At 37.8% G+C, this 25,849-nt stretch overlaps 1 protein-coding gene across 3 annotated transcripts in view; it reads left to right on the top strand.

The window, feature by feature from the left end:
• Positions 1–25,849, top strand: part of LOC139121266 (small conductance calcium-activated potassium channel protein 1-like) — a 114,388-nt gene that overhangs the window by 44,436 nt on the left and 44,103 nt on the right. For all 3 annotated transcript variants that reach the window (XM_070686002.1, XM_070686001.1, XM_070686003.1), the window contains exons 2-3: positions 13,915–15,069; positions 15,956–16,051. In XM_070686002.1, coding sequence (XP_070542103.1) covers positions 14,359–15,069; positions 15,956–16,051 — 807 coding nt within the window. In that variant the 5' untranslated portion in view covers positions 13,915–14,358. The remainder of the gene's footprint in view (positions 1–13,914; positions 15,070–15,955; positions 16,052–25,849) is intronic.

Genomic DNA, 25,849 nt, shown 5'->3' with positions numbered 1-25,849 from the left:
ACTAAAAGTAGGCAGAAAGAAAGCCCCCATTACGTGAAAACGCTAGGGGTCGATAGGGGTCGGATGACAGTTTGACACATTTCGTACCATTAAGAGTCGAATGATACTACATTGACCGGGTTGACCATATGACTTTCATCAAAAAACGTCCGGGGAAAAGTGAATACATTTGATGTTTGACCAAACTTTACAAAGCATCAATTTTTCGATCAAAAAATTCACGCGTAGAACTAATGAAAATTCGTAAAAAAATACCACTGCCTTGTACATCAGGCACTAAAATGTCGTAGGCGTGAAAATGAGTTTATTAGAAAATACACAGTGGCTCTTAATATTAGTTTGAAAATTCCAGTTCTCCGCTCTCCGTTGCTGTCTAGTTCCAGTGGGCATACTTGGCATTCCAGACATTCATTCCCTGCTGAGTGGAACTACGTACGATCCTGAGTAAAGTAAGGGGAGAACCATTTGATTTCTGGGGGGGGGGGGTATGGAGGAAAGGGTATGGAAGCAAATTTTTTTTTCTGTCAGAGTGACAGCAATTTTTTTTTTCTACTGTCAGACCTGCATCAATTTTTTTTTTTCAAATGGAGTAGCAGTGCAAATTTTTTTTTTATTGGTCATCAAGTTTGTAATGCGTTGTAAAGGGAGCCGTCATTATTTACGGCCTGAAACTCCGAAATTTCGAGTGACCCCCCCCCGCCAACCATGATGAATTTGAGTAACCTCCCTCTCTAACTCTGAAATTTTGACTGATCCCCCACTTAGAAAAGTTTAATACCAATACATGTAATTGTAAAATTTACAAAATACAGCAACAGTAAAGACCTTTCAAATCCTGATGTACCCTGCTAGACTATCATCAGTTATCTCATGATGGTTCAAAAAAGGTGAACACATCAAAATGAAATTCAAAGTCACAATAAAATAAAGATATAAAAGATCACGCAGTATCTAATTATATAGTATATTGTTTAATTTGGATGGATATTATGACAGGGTTTTCACTAGGATATCTGACCGGGCAGAATTTGAAAGTACAGGGAAGAACATGAGAGAGGCTTAGGGGGAAAGTGTCACAGGGGCTTTCCCCTATCTTGGATGGAAATTTTTAAGATATTGATGTGTGCAATGGTGCAGTCTGGTGCAATCTGAGAGGTGTTTTTAATTTTTTAACTAAGTGAAACTGTCAGAATACCCCAAGGGGGAGAGCACGAGAGGGGGGAATTTTGAGAAATTGATGTGTTTAATGGTGCAATCTGAGAGGAGTTTCAGTTTATTTTGCACTCGGTAAAACTGTTTGAAAATGACATTGAACACTGATATTTTTTACATTTTTGCATGATCAGTTTTTGAGTCACAATATTCAACAACCAAACAATGACAATACAATTTGTGAAAAACAGTTCTGTTTGCCAGAGACTGAAGACAAATGAATATACAGGAACGGAAAATCTGTGACCTTCTTGTGTCATTTCTCCAGCTGCCAGCTCCTAATGAAAAGCCTGAATATGGTATGTTTCCGATCCGGTGTTTGTGGTCAGAAAAACAAGGCTCACACATTGTATTTCATCATATTTGTTGTTCCTCAATTTTTCATTGTCAAGGTACATCTTTCTAACAAATTCATATTGAGAAAATAATATTGGTTTTAACACTAGTTTATTGACTCCTGTCTTGTGTTTTAAATTTTCACAATTTACAGAAGTCAAATAGTCCCCTTTAGATAGTGCCTATGCTATTGAGATATGGCAACAGATATCCTGAAATATGATTTCTTGGGTCAGAAAATGGAAGGAAAGCATTGAGTGTACTGAGGTGTAAAGTAGACCCATGTAGTGCATGCTTATTATATCACAAGTGCTGGGAAAAGAAACATAAGAATTGCTTGTGGTAAAACATTTGCGCCGCCTATGGCGGCGCGCCGGCAAAGAATACATGAGAATAAGGTTTCCAAATTTTGCTTATTTCTGGTGCATTGTGACAATTTTTTTTTCTCTTCTGTCTGTTATGAAATTTTTTTTTTCTCAGGCCATGACAGGATCAATTTTTTTTTTCTTCTCTCTCACCTGGTGACAAATTTTTTTTTCTCAAAATCCTCCATACCCCCCCAGAAATCAAATGGTTCTCCCCTTACCACTGTGTAAAGCCCTGTACAATCCCGACTCACGACACAAAGGCAAGAAAGAGAAAAAGTGTCGCACATCTTTGTCATCGTCACTAGCCTTCGACGCCGCGAGGTACGTAGAGTCCGAGTTACGAGTGAGCTCCCCGGTGTGGCACTTCCGGGCCTGCAGATCGTCGCGTCAGTGTGTGTATCTCAGAGAGAGTAGCAATGTGTGTGTTGTGTTTGTTGTGTGTGTGTGTGTGTGTGTGTGTGTGTGTGTAAGTGTGTGTGTGCGCGAGTGGATATACGCATGCGTACTTCGTTCCCCCTCATGTAAACTTTTCAGAGCAGTGTGTGTGTGCGAGTAGATATACGCATGCGTATTTCGTTCCCCCTCATGTAATCTTTTCCGAGTAGCAGTGTGTGTGTGAGTGTGTGAGTGTGTGTGTGTGCGACTGGATATACGCATGCGTACTTCGTTCCCCTCATGTAAACTTTTCGATCCTGTATGTGTGTATATGTATGTATGTATGTATGTATGTATGTATATATGTATGTGCGTGCGTGAGTGCATGCATGCATGTATGTATGTATGTATGCATGCATGCATGTATGTATGTATGTATGTATGTATGTATGTATGTATGTATGTATGCACGTACGTATGCACGTATGTATGTGCGTGCGTGAGTGCATGTATGTATGTATGTATGTATGTATGTATGTATGTATGTATGTATGTATGTATGTATGTATGTATGTATGTATGTATGTATGTATGTATGTATGTATGCACGTACGTATGTATGTATGTATGCACGTACGTATGCACGTATGTATGTATGTGTCTGTCTTCATGTCTTGTGTGAATTGGTTCACATATATGTATGTTTTTCACTCATATATGTATTTACTTATGTCTGTATTGATTTATTTATACTTATGCTATAGTAGTTTATTTTTATTGATAAATGCATGCAAATACACCCTTTTCGTATGAATATGTTCTTCTAATGTGTAAAAATTATTTTACATTTGGCGCCTGGTAGTAGCACTCTTGCAAAACGGAAAGTATTTGCATTTTCGCTTCAAATTTCCCCAGGACACGTGAAACCAAATTCCATCTTAATCAAAAATTAAGATAAGGAACCACAGTACAAATGTTTGTGTTAGAGCAACAAATTAAAAACTACCGTAAAAGTACATGGATGAAGTATATGAAGTATATACATTTGAGTACATTTAAAAAACAACACACATGGACGTAAACCTATATGCATGCACGTAGCCCATGCCTATCATTCAAATTTGTACTCATTACATTGTAACATGCATCCACATGCATGTACGCGTACTTGTGTACATGCATACATGCATACACATACATAGATACATACATAGACACATACATACACAGATACTTGCATAGATACATAGGTGCATAGATACATATATAGATACACAGATAGATACTTAGATGTTTAGATAGATACAGAGATACATACGTAGATAGAGAGATACATAGATACATAGATATACGTACACATACATATATACATACATAAATATACATACATACATACATACATACATACATACATACATACATACATACATACATACATACATACATACATACATACATACGTACGTACATACATACATACATACATACATACATACATACATACATACATACATCTCAGAGTATGTCTTACCTCAAGACAACAGTTTTGCCATCTTATCGTCGAACATCTGTTGGGTTGAAACAATCAGAAACTCTGACGAAGAAAGCGTTGACGAGCAAAAAATATGCATGTGAACCATCAAGGATGCGAGCACAAATCGTATTTGCATATAGAAAGTTAAGGGTCTACCGGATATTTCTTCAAAGTTTGACTCTGGGTCAGTCTATTTTAGTTGTGTCATCTTGTACAAAGCAACAAGATTATTTCTTTGTCAATTATTGAAGCATGGAAATTGCTAAGATTAATCACACTCGTTCCTATCTGCCATAAAAAGACTCTCAAAAGATTACAACTGACAGTGCTTGAAGGGGAAAGATTTAATTACAAAAAAATCCAAAAACAATGTCATTAGAGAAATTCCCAGGGTAATGGGAATCAATTTATTTACGGAAGCGGACGCGAACTCCTAAAGGACTGTAAACGTGTTTAGTGTTAATCGCTAATCAAAATAAACAACCATGTTTTTTATTCAAGTACACCATTAATGCTCAGGGAATGATGTCGTTATTAAATTGTTTTCCTCTAGTTTCAAGGTTTCACACACACATCATCATATACATTCATGTGATTTCATCATTTCTTAATGACACAAATTTCACCTTTTCGTATTTCGAAGCAAGAAGTTGTACACCCGGGCCAAATGGTGGCATGATGATTGCGTCTGGATGTGCTGGTTGATGCCCTGTGTATGCCTGTGTTGGTGTATGCGCACGCATGCATATATGTTCTCTCAGTTGTCGTCACCTCATAAGGTTAGAGGTGAAGGCGAAACGAAATCAGGTATTGCATTTGACGACAGCTGACTCGACATTGTCGCGTGAAAAATGCCGCGGTCACGTTCGATGTTCACTGATATTGGGCCTCTGTTCTCCGTCGACTGTCAACCGCAGCTTGCAGGTCAGACCTGAAAATAAAGTGAGCTTTCAATATGGGACAGCATGTATACTGGCAGCCTTCCGATCGTTGTATTCGAATATTTTACGCGGCAAAGCACGTCAAAGCAAGCGAAGAGCACCGACCTAAACGGCTGACAGACAATACCATTTACTGAAGTCTTCAGATAACAATCTAATTCTATGTCCACAGGTACGCGCTTTAATGAGAGCATCCTTGCGTTATAATGTTGTTGACACTCTTGAAGGCTGAACTTGCGGGTAGAGCAACGACCTCGTCGTAAACCGAACAAACTTGCTAATTATTGCAGTCCCGTCGTGAATTTAAGGGCTCAAAATTAAACTGCCCAGTTTCCTCCCAGTCATTAAATTCCCAGAGTACAATTATTATCAGAGCTCAATCAATTATTGAAGATATTGTTGCTCGTATAATGCGTTACTAGCGTTACATTCAGTGGAATTTTGGCCATTTTGAGATTTTCCTGCTGCCATTTACCCTGCTGCATTGTCACCAAAGAATATTAGATATTGCAAGAAATCCGTTCGGATATGTCCAGGCAGGTGGTTTTTGAAGAATGCAGACCGCATATTACCGACTTTTTCATTCTGATCGTTGATGCATCTCCTGGCATGTCCGGGAAATCTGGGAAAACTACTGCAGGATGTGCAAGCATCAATTCCCCCCAAAGTATTGCTGTATTCTGTGAATAGAAAATGCTTAGGTTTCTGTATTTTGTCAAATGTGACAGTTTCGTGTTCTGATTTCACTTACTAACGTCTCGTGACTTCGTCGGGTTTTGATCGTTGTAAGCGCATTTGAAGCCTTCAGTATAAAAACATCTTTGGTATTATACCTGACCACAGCTGCTTTACGATAACTTAAAGGAAAACGGTTGTCAGAACTGCGCCTGTGCGAGTTTCTTGTTTACAAACAATGTATTTTGTGCACGATATCTAGATGCACTTCATCATCATAGCTGCAACATTTAAATTATACGATGTAGATTATGACAGACATGTTTTAACTTTCATCAATCACCATCGTACCTTGAATACAGTGTTTACATTGGTCGTATGGGTCCCATACGACCTTGGAGCGCAGTTCCGACGACTGTATCCCTTTAACACCGCTTACGTGTGTTTGCGTCGTTGACTGCGTGTGTGCCGTGACTTCCGGTGCGGTTTCAGACACGACGAATATCAATGCACAGGACCAAAATTCTGTATAATATCAACATTTGTGCTTATTGATCTTTGTGTGCAAGTGTGTCCTGCAGCCACGTGATTGAAGTTGGTTCAATTAATGCGCTTGTCATGATATTGAATTTCTTGATAAGGGACTGCTCAGAAATTACAGCAAGGGAGGGTGGATGTTTCCGAAAAAAAGCTGTACGAAACTTGAGGGGTGACTGTGCAATTTAATTGCGGTATCTACAGTACTGGAAACCCCCTCTCTTACATTGGAACATGAATTGATTACATTCATTATCACTGGCATAATCAGAATAGAACAAGGAAGACCCTTGACAAGTTGCATCGCGGGAAATTCAAATTTTGGGTGAAAGGTTATGATTAGGGGAACTCATTCCATTTTCCGTGCCATCAATCATGACGATCGGAGAGGTAATTTCGAAGTCAGTATCTCTCCTCCACTGTCTTTCTCAAATTTTTAGCCTCATGTCATACCAGTTTACCAAGAAACCGAGTGATTCTCGCCAACAGGATCGAGGCCAAGGATGATTCGTCATGTGCCGAGTCCCATTCCTATGCAGAACGAACACGTTATCGGCAGTGATTCACGTAAGATATGATTCATAGTGGCCGTGACTTTGACAAATCTGTTGATACTGTTGACCCGATCCAACGATGCATACCCAGTAACACTTGTCGGTACACTAGTACCCGGATGCAGGGGCACTAATCATAAGATCACCCTGTTCTATCCACGTCTCACGACCCATCTTTATCTCCCTGTGCGCCACATCAGAGACAAAGATTTAAAAGTAAATAATAAATGAATAAATATCAGTTGTGATATTGTTAGCTTATATCTAGACATAGGTGCTGGTCCCCTCTTATTCGAGAGCTGGGTATAAACATATCATTCAAATGAGAACAATAATACCCACCCGCGCTCTCGCATGCTATAAGTAGCAGAAATAGCTAGCCGTTTTAAGTCAAACGTACAGAGGCGTTGGTTTTTTTGTACCTTCAGAGCTAAGACAATTTTGTAAACTCGATCGTTTTACGTTGGGAAAATAGTTGAACTGGGGAGATAATTTGTGGAGGACTGCCAAAATAGCCAAAATAGCCACTTGTTTGCTTTGCGCCGAACTTGCCATTCGTGATTTCATCAACCTGAGGGTCTCGTTTGTAACTCTCTCAACGCATGCTTCGGTCAAGTGACGGAAGGACAGGTACGAGTACTTTATTTTAGCCCCTCTAGAAATCGTTATGATTCCCGGTAACAGCAAAGGCATGAGCTGGTCATCAGAACACTGCCCTCATTCTACCCTCACATGCGGCAGATATGACCTACTGGGTAGTACCAGTGACTCTCCTTGCAATTACTTCACAATATATCGTCTTCATCTCATCGTCGACGAGGATACTGAAGAGTGCAATTTCTTTTTTTCTCTCAAGTGATATTTTGAATAAGTAAGCATTTAAATGGCAGCACCTGTATAAGACACACATGCCTTTCTAATCTCAACGAAATTTAAAGTGTGGGACTTTTTTCGGGAGAGGCAGTCGATTGAGTGCCGGCGGTTATAGAGTCATAAACGCAGTTGTCATCACCCTAAATTTAGTCATCTTTGTTAGCCGAAGATGGGCGAGGATGGATTAATTATGCTTTTCAATATGTTGTACGCCCAATGCAGAAGTACTGGTACGCATGTCATGGACATCGGGTTTATTTAACATGTGAGCAATGTGTATGCGAATCACACCCTCGAACGTAATCACCAGTGTTCACGTGGTTCGAAGAGAAATTAACTGTTCTAGGGTCAAAAGTCAAGGACGGTGTGAACTCCGTGTTCGTTGTTCGAAAGATATATTAGCCAATTTTATTTTATTTATCCTTTGTGATCTGCGTTTATAGCTGTGGAGATTTCAACAAAAACTGTACATCGAGATTTAACTTCTGATGGAAAAAAGCTTTTGGATAGTGTTAAATTGAATGTATTACTAGTATTTTTCGATGTCTTACAAAGACACCTGGCGCCGACCATTTACGCCACGAAGGTATGGCTAGCTTTCGCCTCTACGGCATAGTCAACCCCACTAACGGGACACGTAAATCTATTGTTCATCAACACCATTTATGGCTGCGCAATGTGGGGTTGCCGTGTTCACGACAGTGCCAACTTCGTATGTGTACATTGCTTGTTAACGATACTTTTTTTCCGTGAAAATTTCTGACCAGTAGAATTGGTGGATTTCAAAGAATTCACGGGTGAGCTAGGAGTGCAAATAAAACAAACTTTCTGACATTGTATTAAAGGGAAACAGTCGTCGGAAATGCGACTGTGCGAATTTCTTGTTTACAATCAATGTATTTCGTGCACGATATCTCTTGCACCTCATCATCATAGCTGCAACATTTAAATTATACGATGTAGATTATGACAGACATGTTTTAACTTTCATCAATCACCATCGTACCTTGGATACAGTGTTTACATTGGTCGTATGGGTCTCATACCACCTTTGAGCGCAGTTCCGACGACTGTATCCCTTTAAACAAAAAAGACAGCCATTCGACTACATCAAAGATGGATCCTTTGGAGACATCTAGAACAGCTTCCTAACATCATATTGAGGACATTGATCGATTTATATTTGCCAGAGGTACAGAGGAAACAGAGAAAACTAAAACCTCCACAAATTAAGTAGATTATGTGCATGCATGTAATCTGATACTTAATAAAACGAATTTACTAGCAGTATGTTTATCAGTATCTTCTTACTCCAGGGATTTATCGACAAACGCTATATGAGCCTGTCAGTAGCAACAGGTGCCGTTTCATACTATCTTCAACCAGAATGAAATCTTGACTCACTGTCGCTAACGCATTACGCTCATAAGGTTACCTTGCCTGACTCTCATTTTGTCCGAGTTTATGACACTGTTTGTATCCACTGTTTCTCTCAGTATTATGTTTGCTCTTCTATCTATCTATCTATCTATCTATCTATCTATCTATCTATCTATCTATCTATCTATCTATCTATCTATCTATCTATCTATCTATCTATCTATCTATCTATCTATCTATCTATCTATCTATCTATCTATCTATCTATCTATCTGTATGTCTGTCTGTCTATCTACTGTCTGTTTGTTTGTCTCTCTGTCTGTGTATCTATGTATCTATGTATCTATGTATCTAGGTATATATCTATCGGGAGATACTCAGTAATCAAAATTGCGAACTCAGTATAGGTACATGTGTAAAGTGCATTGTTATTGTTGACAAGTAAATTTTGACCTGATTAAAATTTGATTAAAATTCAAATGTAAACAATAAAAGTGCATTCCTCGTGCATTCTCTGATGTTTGTGATTGTTTCAACATTGACTTTGTTCAATCACTGACGATGAAACTTGGTCTTGACCTGACAGTCGATTCTAGGTTGTTGTGGCAGAAAAAACCAAGTTGTAGCGAAGAGAGCAAAGCTTAGATAAGAAATGCATATGTACACTCCATTCCTACTTACAGAATAAACTGGTATATTAAGATCTATAACGAGCATGACATGAACTCCCATTATAAAATTAAAGAAAAGGGAGCTTCTCGGAATTGATGAATTTTATTCATGAGATTAACATATTATTTGTTCCTTCTATGTACCTGTTTCCTCAAAAATAGTAGGTAGGTAGGTAGACTGGCTGAATAGTAAAAAAATAAGAAAGCAAATGGACGAGTGTTTAAGAGAATGAATAATTAATGATGCGAGGAGAGTGTAATGATAAACTACTAAATAACAGGGAAACAATATGTTGAACAAAAATGTAATACAAAATCGATGGTGACAACACAAAAGTGATAAACAAAGGCATATTGGTAAATATATAAATGAAATGAATGAATGAATGAGTGAGTAAATGAATGAACGAACGAACGAACAAACAAACAAACAAATAAATAAATAAATAAATAAATAAATAAATAAATAAATAAATAAATAAATAAATAAATTTGTCTTACTATGAAGTAGTCTTACCATCATTGTGTATGTATCATACTTTTGTTAATTTCACCCGTGAGAAAATTGACGTTAAAACCAGATTTATATTGAAGCATCTTTCCTCGCTTTTTCCTGTTATACCACTCTTCATATTATCACATTAAGAGACAAGGGGATCCTTAAAAAGAAGGCCCTTGCAATATACAGCTTCCGTTGCTGGGTAGTATGGTACCCGTTACCTTGCCGCTTCGTAACATGGTTAGCACACGGAACAGTTTGAATGGCGAGACAAGTTCTTCACACAGCCCTGCCGACAGATGCTTGTCCGTGCAATCACAACCGCGGCTGGAATGCCTATCGCACTTAAGCCAGTTAAGCATAATTAATTTGTTTTCATATTCAGCAACTATAAGCTTTGTTTAACTGGTATTAGATCGATAACCAACGCAAGGTTGATTTAATTTAGGCGGAGGGTGGAATTAAAGTGAACTTGGCAATTAAACAATTATTTTTTCGTATTGATATTTAATTAGCCGTTAATCATCTCATCAGTTCAGCTCGGCGTTCTGAAAGCTAACATACCAAAGGTTGCATCGACCAGAAATACACCTCGCCATCAAAGATTACCGATTATCTGGAGGGGATTTTACAACTACCGAGAATTTTCTTGGAAAATCGTTGTAAATTTAGGTTTCATGCCATGTAGACTCGTTCAAGTTGACTCTGAAAGCTATTAAGGATTTATCACCGACTTTTAAATGGACATCGATTTCCGATGAAATCGTTAAACTGCGGTGAATTAACTGTCTTAGAAGGGTGTTACAAATTTTATGTGCCCAAAAATATGGCTAACTTAATTTAGTCACTCGTTACATCACCGCCATCCAATCATTGCGATAGGTAGAGAAGTGCAGAAAGCGACAAACCATACGAATTTGAACAAGTTCAAGTGCAGCAAACGATCAAAACCTACTATCATAAGTCACACTAGTTTTATCTACAAGTCTACGACTGACTCTCTGTTTTGCAAGTCGATTCGTTTTCCTAGTTGATAACTGGTGTTTCAGCTAGTCTTTCCTTGGTATAAAGATATTTTTTGATCCTACAAATCACTGTGTAAATTTATAAGCTCGCTGACGTAACCTCGTTTATGAGGATTTATGAGGAGACTGGAAAATCACCTGCTATCTCGACCATATCTGCATCCAAAGCTGACGTGCACAGTGGCAAACGATACACAAACTTAGTATCTTCTTCTTTAGCAAACCACAACCCATTTTCTTGTAACTCAATTATTGCTGTCATAGTAATCCTGTGACATCGGCGATCTTCTCGATACTTGTGCACACGGACTTGTGTCTCCAACAAATTTTATCACACTGTAAGTACCGAGTATGTCGCATCTAGAATTTCATGACGCTTTCCTAAAACTGGAACTCGCTGAACTTTCAACACAAAGAAAACACCCCGACCCTGCGCACACAGCAAACCTAGCACCACAAGACAGTATCAAAATAATTCCACAAGAAGAAAATCGTAAATTGGACCAAGACAATTCTATACCGACATTTTTTTTCGAAATAAATGTTACGCGCTCTTTTAAGAGTGACATTTTGCCCCGTTTGAGAACAACGACGTGTTTGTGTCTCTACAACTATTCACGTCTGTTACGCCACGGTTGTGCATTCACCAACATCTTGCACGGCAAGTCACTAGAATCTCCCCTGCCATCGCGCCGCGCAGAAATGGTTATCGTAAGACTTTTTACCCAGCGAGAGAAATACTCCCGGGACGTTCACATGAAAAGCTGGAGCTTTACTTACGGAAAGGACGTGTGTATCATGGATTTCAATTTTCATTGATGAGCCATAACTGATCAAGATGTTTATGAGCATGTATTCTAGTTACTTGTGACAAAGTCAGGGAGAGCCAAAGTTGCGTGCCATTTGAAACCCTCAAGTTATTCAAGGATAGTCCTGTACCTTATGATATTGATGAGATGATAATGATGATGATGATGATGATGACGATGATGATGATGATGATGATGATGATGATGATGATGATGATCATCATCATCATCATCATCATCATCATCGTCGTCATCGTCATCGTCATCGTCATCAGTATTATCAATATCATCTTTACTGTCACCACCAGAATCATCATCCTCTCATCATTATCACCGTCATCATTATCATAACCGTCATCGACTTCCATCAATATCACTACCGTAATCGTACTTTACCTTAAGCCACTCTTGTCCTGTTATTGTACTCCTGACATAAGACGTGATATTAAAAAAAATCTCGGCACGATAACACGACCAAGCGTGTCTCATACTAACTTGACAAGCGGATTAAGAATGCGATCGACTTGAGGTCACGTAAAAACCATTTTATCCCCATGCAGACTTTGATTCATCGTCAAATTGAACACGGAGATTATGAATCGTAAAGGTGGGTCGTTAAGTTCGCTATCAAATATTGCAGGAACGAGCCACGCTAAATTCAAAGTACACAAGCATCGATGAAAAAGCCAGAGATAGAATTACGGGTGACACACACTCTCCAGAAACCGCGACATAGGATTATCATATTCACCGTCTTTATTTTGATGATGTAGTGTGAATGAACTTTGGCGAATAAAATGTGCATTTGACCCTGACCTGTGACCCCATGACGAAGTAATCCGCTGTAATCTGCCCGCACCTGATTCGGAGCCGGGATGTATCGTTGTGTGCTTCTGTTTTCGTGTGACTATTGATCAGTTGGCGAGGGCAAATATGTCGGTCTTTATTTTTGAACTAGTGTATTTTTACATTTCATTACACCTCATCAAATGTTATGTGCATGCATATCGCCGAACAACCGGGCGACGGTTTCAGAGGTTTACGATCCGAAGTGATATATGCGGGAACAACGCAGCCTCGCTCGGTGACATCGCTTGCGGCGTGCCGCAGTCTATGTTGGAGCAGTAAAACAGATTGCTTGTTTAAACCATCGCGTGGACACGTGCCTACAAGCACATTTAAATCGATTTTCACAACCTCGGCCGGACGATCAGTAAGAGAGAGAGAAATCTTACATCAATTAATTATTGTGGTGTATGGCTATTATTATGTACGCTACTGCCATTTTCTTACGTGGCCATGGTAAATCCAACGATATTGCTGATTGGCAATCAGAAATCGCATGTTTCGGGAAGCTCACTTCTTGGAAAGACTATACAGTCTAAATTCTACAAGAAGCGAAGATAAACGCCCCCTCCATCCACTTAGCCCCCTTCGACTTTAGAACTTTACCTTTATATCGATCATCGCAGTAGCGAACGTCATTGTCATATTAATTTTCAGATTTCGATCTCATGAAGACCTGATTTTTCGGGGACATGAACTTGGAAGTCACTCCAATTTGATTGAAGAGCTTTGAGGGGAAAAAACACTATTTTTGTCTACATTGAATAATTTGGTGACCGTAGTACTCGAACGTGATAATTTTTCAGTGTGTTTTCAGACAGCTCGTTCCTGAACAAAATTGACGCAGTGCATGGAAAGGTACATTAATTAATTACAACCTTCGGAGGACACAAATTAATGCTTAATTTCGTGAGTCGGTTGATGTGTTTTCTAAATTAATTTCACACTTATCGTATCTGACATTGCCTTACAGCGGTTTTCAAGGCAACTCAAGGCCAATTTTGCCCTTGGGGTCCAATTCTTCGAGATAAGGTCTCGTCCGTTGTTTGTTTGCTTTGTGAAGCAATGCCAAACTCGGAACCCCCCTCCCCCCAAAAAACCCCAAATAAAACGAAACTGATCCGTTCTAATTTAATTTGAAAATACCCCAGAAGACAAAGGGTCGAATTCATCAAGGAATATAAACGAAAGTAGCAGGCCTAGGACAACAATTTCTGTTGTCCTGGCTACCTCATATATTCCAAAACAATAACAAAGATTTCGTTTTTAATTTTTTCAGGCGCAATTCTTGAAGAAACCGATTTGATCTGCAGATATATAAGTGGATCATTTGTTGAACTGACACAGTTTATTCATCTTTGAAGGACAAAGGACATCTGAGGATACACGCGTAGCCGAAAACATAAACATATCGGGTAGAAAGATCATAGTTGTAACATCGGTGAATGAATGAGACACTTTCAACAGAAGACGCGTCTGAATCGCTACGCGCCATCAATTAACATTTCGATGAACTCGTGGAGTCGAAAGTTTGATATGATAAGTCTATTTTTATAGCGTTGAAGTTTTCTTATGATAAAATTTTTAGAGATAATCACGGGGGAAATTTGACTGCCAAGGGATGCAAAATATATTGTAGAAGATGAAATGAATACATACCAGCTCATGCAAATACAGCAGAATCATATCGAGGCTATGTAATTGACAAGACAGCTAACCAATCATGTCCATTGTTGTGGTCGGGCCAGCCAATGAGAATCAGCGTATGGATTCCACGGAAGACCTAATTAGGCAAATTGATTGTACAGAGCACAGCGCTGGGTCGTCTTGTCAGTCGACGGCAGTCAGCAAAATGAACTCGGGCGGTGTAAATGACTTGAACTATGGTGCTGCCGAATCGCTGGAAATGCAACCGAAGTGTACGTGTGACCATCGTGATGTTATAATACCAGCGATCCGATACAAGCCAAGCCAAGGAGTTCGCGGAACATTAGACCCATCGGACAGTTACGAAGGCGAAAGCTTAAGCGTTCCCAATCTATCTATTACAGGACATAATGAAAGGCCGAACAGGTTCGCTGAAATCGCGCGGGATTCCGTCCTAGTTAACGGGGCCATTGCACGATTTCGACATTTACGTAGCCCGGAGAGACCGTCGAGTAGCCCCCACCAAGTTGATATGAAAGACTGTGAATCGAAAGACTCAAGCCAACTTCCAAATTTCAATCATTCAGAAGACAATAAATGTGCTGTGGACGGTCCGAGGCGAAGATCGAAAACAAACAGCAACCATCACGTAAGTTACAGGCTCGGGCTTCGGCGGACGTTGTTTGAAAAGCGGAAAAGGCTAAGCGACTACGCGCTAATAATCGGAATGTTTGGAATCGTCGTCATGATTATAGAGACAGAGTTGTCATTTTTTATTTACGGAAAGGTAAGATTTCATATACACGTATATCCACAGCGTTTTCTCTATGTTAACTGTCATGGCGCGCGTGGTATTAACATACATACGAGTTCAACAGGTCGCGTTCACTTATTCTCTGCTGTGTTATATAAAGCTAGCAATTAGCACTTAACTGTGGACTCGTTCGCCGTTCCCTCTCGCTTTGACATTGTTCTGTTGCCATATTCTGTATCCATTTATAAATTGCGCTGTTCTGTACTCGCACGTACGTTGCCTTTGAAATAGACCTTGAATGTAAATAACACAGTCAAGGGACAACAGCTTGAGTGTGTCGGATGAGGTCACAGACTCCCACACACACACACAGACACACGCACCCGCATGTACTCTCACTGTATTGTTCTCATACAAACGCATGCAGATTCGCGTACTTTGTCCCGTTCAAGTCGCAAGCACGTAATCACGGACTCTTGCACACAAACACACAAACACAAACAACGCAAATCAACACAGGTCGAATTTGTTTTATCGATCATACTAGTTTCCTATTGATGCTGCATTCTATCGAATGACATGGCTCATTTAAAAACATCAATACACCAGTGCACAGATTACACCATACACCGTGTATACGGCAAGAGAGCGGTTTCATAAATGTTTAAACAGAGCTGCAGCTGCTTGTCCTTTCCATAATTCATTATCGTTCACATGCACGGTGCAACTCTATGTGAATTACTAATAAATTATTATTCCACGTCGCAAATCGCAATATTAAACACGTATAATATACTGCCATTTATGTATTTTATATTTTGAAAGAAGTGCGTGGAGGTGAAAAGTATCGTATATTGAGATGTTGGGTTCTTCACAATATCATTTTTCTTGTGCAATTATTTTGCTTCTCTCTTGACAGGATTCTGTGTACTCCATTGCGTTGAAGTCTCTTATTAGTTTATCGACGATCGTGTTGGTCGGTTTGGTTGTCGCATACCACGCACGTGAAATTCAGGTAAACACAAAAGCTTTGCTAAGCTTATATATTTTTCACCGTTGTTCTCAGACGGGTCTTTTAATAATTGCCTATTCTCTTTCCGATTGTAAGTTTCGCATTTGCGTATATTCAAATGCATTTCTGAATGATTTTGCGACGGGAGCAATTCAACGGGGCATTGACTGTCCACGTTTTGACCCCACGCACGCTTACTTACCTGACCACGTCATTTCGTTGTCCCGCGGTCCTACTTTCGCGGGTGCAGTTTGAAATCGACTTTTTTCAGCGCTCCGTAAGCTTGCAAAACAATGAACGTGTCTGCCCTTTATCAGCGCGCAAAAAACATTTTTATAACTCTGCTTCTTGGCAGCCGGACGGCCACTTCGACCTAGTTAAGTTTTATTTTTAGAGGATATATACTGGTAGGGGAGTGCTTGTACTGCATGACCTCTCTCCCCTCAGTCGCCATTTTTAGCGGCTATGTGGAAACTGTTCGCATGATAAACGGAGATTCACTTTCATGCTGCCTCTCTCGCAGGTGGACGAAGCCAAGTGAATATCGATTCCTCGCGAAGTTTGTTGACAAGGTTAAAAGGCAGAGTCAGAGGTGTAATTTTTCAGGTTTGCATACTCGTGGAAAACTGCGCTTTCAACCCTCAGTTGCCTGGAGACTGTTCACCTTTCGGCTTTCGCTGATGACGTCACCGGTTATGTAAATAGTCTGTGGGCGATTTGCTTTGTCATCTTTTGTGGCCATTTAGCTGCGCGCGAGTATACCTACACGTCACACAACGTCAAAAGGGTACATAGTTTTACCATGAGCTGCAACTGTTCGAGATCTCACTGATCCTTAGCTAGATGTAGTATGACAAAAAGAGATCACCCGAGGTGGGCCCCGAGGCCTTCGGTTATGCGGTCACAGTGACAGAGCAACAACACATGAATACAGCGGTAAATGTGACCTGTCGTTGACACTATAATGTCCAGGCGAAATTAAGGGTTAGACCCACCACAAATTGCAACAGAATTTTTTTCTTCGGAATGCATTTCAGAGAGGTACCAGAACAACATATTAAAAGTTTACTCGAATCCACCTTGGGGAAATATGTCTAATTTGCATAAATCAAATATGGCGGCCAACCATCCAACAAAATAACATAATTTGCTATATATCACATGTTAAAAAAGCTATTTCAGTTATTTCAAAGTCTGACACTAGTAATTTGGCCAAGGGAATTATTTTGGAGGTATGTTTCATATGGGTACTTCATTAATTTGCATAATTCTAATATGGCGGCCAACATTCCTACAATAGACATTTTCGGTCATATACCACGTATTAAACAAGCTATTACAGTGATTTTAAAGTTAAAAGTATATTTCTTTGGCATGGACAAACGATTTTCGAGATGCAATGATTTGCATAGGTAATTTGTTAATTTGCATAAATCCAATATGGTGGCCAACATTCCTACAAAGGACATTGTCGGTCATATATGACGCATTAGGCAAGCTATTTCTTTGATTTTAAAGTTTTAATATTTTTCTTGGGTATGAAGAAACACTTTTAGTGCTCAATTTTACAAAGGCCCTTTGATAATTTGCATAAATTAAATATGGCTGCCATATTAATGCCCCATGGCTTAATAACTCCTAACATAAATAACGGTTTTGCTATAGTTTTTAGCACTAGGAAATATCAAGAAGAAACTGTTAAGTCCTTGGACATTTATTTTTAAAAAATTTTGATTTTTCTGTGTATGACGACTGTTAATTAATGTTAGTCTTCTGAATGATATATTCTCTTTCTAAATATAACATTGAATTCATCTGTGTGTGGCATTTTCGAAATTTGTAAGGGTCTTTAACACTCTACAGTGTCAAAGCATGTAATCTGTAATGTTTACTGTTAAAAAAGGGTTGTTCAAAATCTTAAGTTTTTAATTTAGACTGAACCCCCTTCTTATGGATGGGTGCATCTTTGTAGGATCCCTTAGATGATAGGCAAGAAGTCATCACACATACCAGCAAAATACAATAAACACAACAAAGCTAAAAAACAGAAAAAATGATATGACCGAAATAAAAAATGTAATACACACAAACTTAGCAATATTACAAACAATGTCAGATTCAAAAAAACTTTCTGGACACACAAACTCAAAAAATCTGAAAACTGCATGCTTTAGCAACGACTTACAATTAATCCAAACACATAATCCAACTATTACCCAATACAAAGAAGTACATCTTGAGTCATTTTCCAAGTGTCATTTTTCCAGATGTACATGTTTGTATCGTGTAACAGTTGGATTCTGTTGGGCTAATGAGTTGTTTGAATTAATTTTAAGTCTTTGCTAAGCATGCAATTTTCAATTTTTGTGAGTTTGTGTGTTGATCAAGTTTTTAAGAGTCCGACATTGTTTAATTTGTCTGTATTGTGGCATGTGTTATTTGGGTCACATTATTTTATTTTTTGTGTTGATATTATCTTCGTTGAGTTTATTGTATTTTTGCTGTTATATGTGATGACTTCTTGCCTATCGTCTAGGGGGATGTACCAAAGATGCAGTCGTCCATAAGGAAGGCGTTCAGTCTAAATTAGAAACTAAATATTTTGTCCACGACTTTTTTAAAACAGTAAACATTGAAGATACATGTTTTAACACTGTAGAGTATGAAGCACCTATAAAAAATCACAAATAATGCCGTACACAGATGAATCCAATGTTATATTCAGAAAGAATTATTATTAGATGACTAACAATCATTAACGGTTGTCATATTTAGAAATATCACAAATAATTAAAATTGCATGACTTTCTTACAACTCAATAGTAAACGCACATCAACATATACGTATTTTAATCCGTTCGGAAGTCATATGTAAGTCTACCAAATTTGCTTTAACATTCTTATCAAAATACAATATATTCATGGGGTATTTTAACGAATTCAGGTGTCACAGACACCTATTAAAATAAACTTTTATTCTTAAATGGATCGTTATTGTAAGTAAATTTATTGTATATTTTCTACATTTTTAAAAATAAATGTTCAAGGACTTAATGTGGAGCTGCACGTTGCCAACACAGTTTTTTCGAAGGAATATTTCTCATCTAAGATGACAAGGAAACCCGTACAAACTATTTTGTGAAATGTAATATTTCACTTGAAACAAGAGTAAATCCTCATTCTAAAATGGCATGGGCTGAACGACTGACTCTCAAAAAAGTGCTTAAAATCATGGTTAGCAAAATAAAAATGCCTCTAATTCAAAATGTAAGAATTTTATTGCAAAACAAAATAGTTGTTTTGTTATATAGCATTTAAAAACACAATGTGAATACTTCAGAAAATATGACCCAGCCAGAACAGAGTTATATTCTTTGGAAATCTTGAAATTCAGATAAAAGGGAAGCAGGAATTCGGGTGATTTGCATACATTTGCAAACATTAACCCTTCTATATCATACAACTTACGACTGATTGCCAGCTAAACGGTGAACCTAACCAATTTCTAATCTTGGGTTTACAAAATAATAAAAATTGGAAGAATATTTGCACAATACAGTGCGTTGGTTGCAGTGCCTTTTGACATTTTTTTCTTGATATTCCTGTTCCTAAAATCTCTACCATAACCTTATTTATATTACAAGCTTTTTGGGCATTAATTTGGCAGCCATATTTAATTTCTGAAAATCATCAAAGTATCCTTTAAAACATTGAACCACAAAAGGTGTTTCTTCATGCTCAAGAAATATAATTAAACTTCAAAATGGCTGAAATAGATTGTTCAATATATTTTATGACAGAAAATTTCTTTTGTATTGGATTTATGCAAATTAAAGAAGTGCCAATGCAAATCATTGCACCTCAAACATCATTTGACCATGCCAAAGAAATATACTTTTAACTTTAAAATCACAGAAATAGCTTGTTTAACCCTTTGCCTGCTGTAATTTTTTACACCAAAATTTTAATGCAATATTTTACCGATTTCTGTGAACTTTTCTGTACGGTTTTTTCATAATTTTGGACCAAATGGATATCATTTTTCAGCAGCTACATATTTTATCAAAATTTTAGCAAAAAGCAGAAAAATTTACTGTGGTACATTTTATAAAGTTGACAAAAATAGACTTTGGCGCCAAAAGGGTTAATACGTGGTATATGACAGTAAATGCTTTTGTAGGTATGTTGGCCACCATATTGGACTTATGCAAATTAACAAATTATCTATGCAAATCATAGCATCTCGAAAATCGTTTGTCCATGCCAAAGAAATATACTTTAACTTTAAAATCACTGTAATAGCTTGTTTAATACGTGGTATATGACCGAAAATGTATTTTGTAGGAATGTTGGCCGCCATATTGTAATTATGCAAATTAACGAGGTGCCTATTTGAAACATTATACCTCCAAAATGATTCCCTGAGCCAAATAACTAGTGTCAGACTTTGAAATAACTGAAATAGCTTGTTTAATATGTGATATATAGCCAATTATGTTATTTTGTTGGATTGTTGGCCGCCATATTTGATTTATGCAAATTAGACATATTTCCCCAAGGTGGATTCGAGTAAACTTTTAATATGTTGTTCTGGGTACCTCATTAAAATGCATTCTGAAGAAAAAAATTCTGTTGCAATTTGTGGTGGGTTAGGTGCCAAAATCTCGTAGATTGACTGGCGTTGACACTGATAATGTCCAGGGCGAAATTAAGATTTCGACCATCTACAGCAGATGGGTGTCCACATCCATGTTTCCGTCAGCCCGAACGGCAAAGCTGTCATGGACAGACAACATTGATATGATCCACCATGGTATACGTTATTAGAGAAAGGGGTATTTCGAATGCTTGCGTTTTACATAGGACAGTGACAACAATAATAAATTCGGTCACTCAAACGCTTGTTAGGTTCATCTTAATTACAAATTTCAGAGTGGCATTAGCGACGAGATTAGCGAGACTTATACACATTCCAGGCGCAGTTAGAGAGTTACTGTAATACATGCAAGACGAAATTTTCAAAACAAGCGTGTATTCTTGATTAATTCCACCGGGTTTAACATAGAAATATCACTCTTAGGTATCGTAAGTTTAAAGTGAGTGATGTCATAATATAATATAATATAATATAATATAATATAATATAATATAATATAATATAATATAATATAATATAATATAACAATATAAAATATAACAATATAAAATATAACAATATAACAATATAATGTAATACAATATAATATATCATATCATATCATATCATATAATATTATATGATAATTTTTATAGTATAATATAGGAAAATATAACTGCTTTATATGATATAATGTACATGTATAATATATAATATAGTATAATATGATATCATATAGTATAATACAATATAATATAATATAATATAATATAATATAATATAATATAATATAATATAATATAATATGATATAATATAATATAATATAATATAATATAATATAATATAATATAATATAATATAATATAATATAATATGTTATTTTAATGTCAAATCACATTGTATTATATCATGTACAATATAAAATATAAAATACAGTACGATATAGAAGACATAATATAGAATATAATAATATAATATAATATTTTAATATAAAAAATCACATATTTATTATATATCTTACAATATAAAATATAAAATACAGTACAATATAAAAGGTATATAATATTCCATGATATTGTATAGTTGAATATAACAATATTTAATATGATATGATGTGATAAAGTGATATGATGTAATGCCTTATCGTTTTAGACAATACAAGATAATATGAAATAGCATAATATACGAAAGAATATATGATTCTATATTATATAATAGTAAAGAACAATATTTAATGTAAAATATAAATATGTGTTTGTATGATTTATGATTAAATATTTTGAAAGGTAGTATTTTCAATTCACACTCCGAAGTATACCACATACACGATCTTTGTAAATACAGAATTCTTACAAAGGGTATACACACGTCAATGGATATTATGAATACTGTTGAAAATATTCATGCACATATTTTTTTGAAAGGTTACATTCTGTGTTCGCCCGACTGCGCATGACCACGTAGTTGCCGCCGTGTGTAAACAATGCCTTACCGAAGACGTTTCCAAAATTAGGCCAGCACTGATACTTATAGTAACCCAATGTATTTACACAAGACTTGACTGTTTTTAGTAAGCAGGAAATTCAAAGCAAATACATGTTTCATGTAGGTCATGATACGAGCAAGGTCAGTTTGGCTATTGCTTTCACTATTGAACGTAACGCAGTGGCTAAATATATATAATTTGCAACGAGGTTTCTTAATATGTATTTACAGGTATATTTGTGCAATATGGACTCAAATTCAACGTCACAACGTGTTTATATTTGAGCTGTTTTTTTTCTATTTCAATTGACACCAGAGGGCATTCAAGGTCAAAGGTGACGTAAACCAATACGCTCTGCAGCAAATGTCACATTCTGAGCAGAACAAGTTGATCAAACCCGTGCACATGTGCAAGCTCTTTGCAAGACTGACAAATGGGCTGGGGTCTTTAAATTTAGGGCAGCTATGGAAAACACATGACGCGCCCTGCAAACAGGTCCAATCGCATGGAATTTCGGGAACAGATGTGTTGAACAGCTGGCCAAGGGAACGTCAGGGTTTGAGGCCCCCATTAACGTAGAGGGGGGAATTCCATCCACGGAACGCAGGTTCAACAGATACAAAAACATTTCGTATTTTCAACATTTTTTTTAGCATTTTTGTCGTGTTAAACTGTATCGTGCGCTGGATTAATTGATTAAAATAACCTTGTTGCGGTGGTGTTTCACTGGGGAAACATGAACCTGCCGTGAAAGTGTGAGCTCGACCACGGCATTGAAATATCGCTAAAACTATAGGCGAACGTGCTATTCAATATTAATTTTAACAACACTCGCTGTATATAAGACTTACCCTGTTCGATATTGGTTCATCTCCGTCAAATATTCGGTGTTATAGTCGAACGTTTTATCGCTGGTTAGAATCAGTAGGAGAACCAACGCTCAAATCGTGATTGTTATAACCATTATCGACATTGCAATACAGGATGGTGTTCTGAACAGCCGAAGTTGCCGCAGAATGAATGGAAATGGCTGGGCCGATAGAAAAATGGAGAAAGCAAGAAAACCGCTCACAGGCTGGAAAATGGGACACAATGCGGATTTTATTTCTGGCCGGAACAGATGCAAGCTGCTCTGTCGGCACCTGCGTATAGTTTGTTGAGATCAATTTACCTAATGCTCGCCACGGTGTTCCCACTCAATGGCAGTGCATATAACTAATACGATGCGAGAATAGAGACAGGCAGGCAGGACACAGCGATTGATACGGGACAGGCTTTGCCAGTACATTATCGCTTTGCTATGTTTGACAGGTCTCTGTGACCCTCTCCCCACCATGGTTTTGGCGAAATCCACTGTCATCGATGGTGATTTAGGACCTGTTTACAGGACGTTGGGGTTGATCAAGTTAATATTTGGTTATTCTATGCTTACCCCTTTGATTCGATCCAGTGTTTGTGACATTTTATGATATGATTAAAACCTCATTACACAGTGCGTCAACTGTCGTCCTTTTAATAAAATCTCGAGGTCATATTTTGAGCGTTATTTCAGAAATGTCACAATTCATACATTTGGAACGCGGGAGCCAGGGAACATGGCAGGGACTCGCTGCTTTACTGTTTCTCTCAGATCGTCGTGGACGATGTTGATGGAAAAAGGAAAAGGGAAACAAGAGGATCGATGTATCGCAGTTGATTAGCATCGATGAGAATTATTGTCCGCCGGTGAGAGATGTTACATAACGGATGCCAATGCGTTGCCACCCAGTTTCCATGACAACTCAGTCGTAATTTTGAAGAGGAGGCCATGGTGAAAGGAGTCAGTTTTAATAGCTAGCAAGCAGAAACTATTCAATCGTATATAAAGCGTTGCAAAACAAACCAAAATACAAAAAAAACCAAAATAACAACAAAAATATTCCGAACAAAACACGACAACACAAAAACACTGACCAAAGAAGAAAATATGTCCATCTGATATGTTCTGACATGTGAGCGTTGCAAATATGCGGTCCATTCCATGTCACCAGAAACAGCCGTGCAAGTGTTTTTCGAACTTTGAATTATTTCGTCTGACACGAGGTCCAATCGTCACAACAGCATCGGCACTTCAAGCACGGTCCGAATATTCCAATACGGTCACGTCCTCCCTGTAATGCACGACCGTTGTTCCGCATTTACATCCTGTCTCGCAGTCGATGTCCAAAAAACATCAGTTGCAGCATCTGAAGAGATATTCGTTCCCTTCCCATCGGTCGGAATTAGCTAGGTCTACGGAGTGACGCAAAATAGTTGGTTAGTTCAAGAAGATCACAGAAAGCTGATAGACTATATACGCTGTTCGATGATAGGCCTGTCAACCAAGCAAGCTATTTTGATCAAGTCTCGAAATAGCTTTGACTGTCGCCTGTTTCTTCGTATCAACAGCATTTTTAACCGTGTCTTGCACTATACGAATATGAAGAAGGCAAGGCTAAAAACTTCTCCTCGTGACGCGATGTAACGTCAACGATATTAATGAGAAAATGATGACGTTTGCATGCTATGTAAAATGTCGCCAAACTGCAAAAAGGTCGAGACTGCTAAACGAAGTACGTTGGCGCGTCATGTATGAATTATCCAAAATATCGGCCATATCAACGTAGAAAGAAGCGGGGTTTGATTGAGTCAAGTATCATTTATACTGCTTTTTCTTCTCTTATGATTAATAGATATAGAAATGGATGATAATCTTTTTCCAACACATGTGCCAACATCATTTAAATGTAAGACAAATGCACTTGTTTTGCTTAATCAAACTGAGATGTCTTTTATTTAGCAGTGAAAACTCATTTTCCGCGGATCTGAAATTTTTTATTTATTTATTTATTTGCTTGTTTGTTTATTGTCTGTCTGTTTGTTTGTTTTTGTGTGTCTGACCTTAAAGAATCCAGGTCTGGACACAAACATTCAATCATTAAGCGTCAAAACACTGTCTCTGACGTTTCGGTAAAATTGAAACCACAGGCAAGAGCCTGAGAGATAAGTATCGAACATGAAGTCATGGCAAATATTTACAAAAATCGAACAGTACTATTGTTATAACTCAGTATCTGGCACTGACCAGCCAGATGAAGATTCAAACAGCCTGACAGCCATCAATCTTCCTTATCTGGTCGGTTGGTTTTGTGCATTCACGTTTGCACGCGTTGGCAATTCCGTTAATTAGTGCCCCGAAACAACAATAATAGCGGCGCGTTGTCCAACAATACCGAGTCATCAATTATTCATCGTCTTTGGTAATTAACTGGCCCAGCAAACATCACGTGTGATTTTCTTTGACCTTCAACTGGGTGAAAAGAAAGACCAATTGCGTCATCATGATTTGGACATGCTTTTCATAAACGAGGATACAATCGAGTTGCTCTGTGGACTGACAAGCAATCGTTAATGACATATTTTCATGTGAAGTATAGCTGTGATGAAACACTGCACAAATTATATGAGAATTTAAGCATCAAAAAATGTCACTGCACACTCGCCCGACTGAACACAATTTCATCCTTGCATGATGAGATTAATAAGTGGACTGGAAAACCACTTCGGCTGCGAGTCAACGTGGTTTTTGTGATATCGAATCTCGATTCAGTCTTGCAGGTTTGGTATTCGCTCGATGCATTCACCTTTCAGCCTATCAG

This window comes from Ptychodera flava, chromosome 21 (genome assembly GCF_041260155.1).
Source record: "Ptychodera flava strain L36383 chromosome 21, AS_Pfla_20210202, whole genome shotgun sequence".
In the NCBI taxonomy this organism is placed as follows: domain Eukaryota; kingdom Metazoa; phylum Hemichordata; class Enteropneusta; family Ptychoderidae; genus Ptychodera; species Ptychodera flava.
The sequence above is the reverse complement of the archived record's forward strand: the minus strand, read 5'-3'. Positions and strand labels throughout refer to the sequence as shown.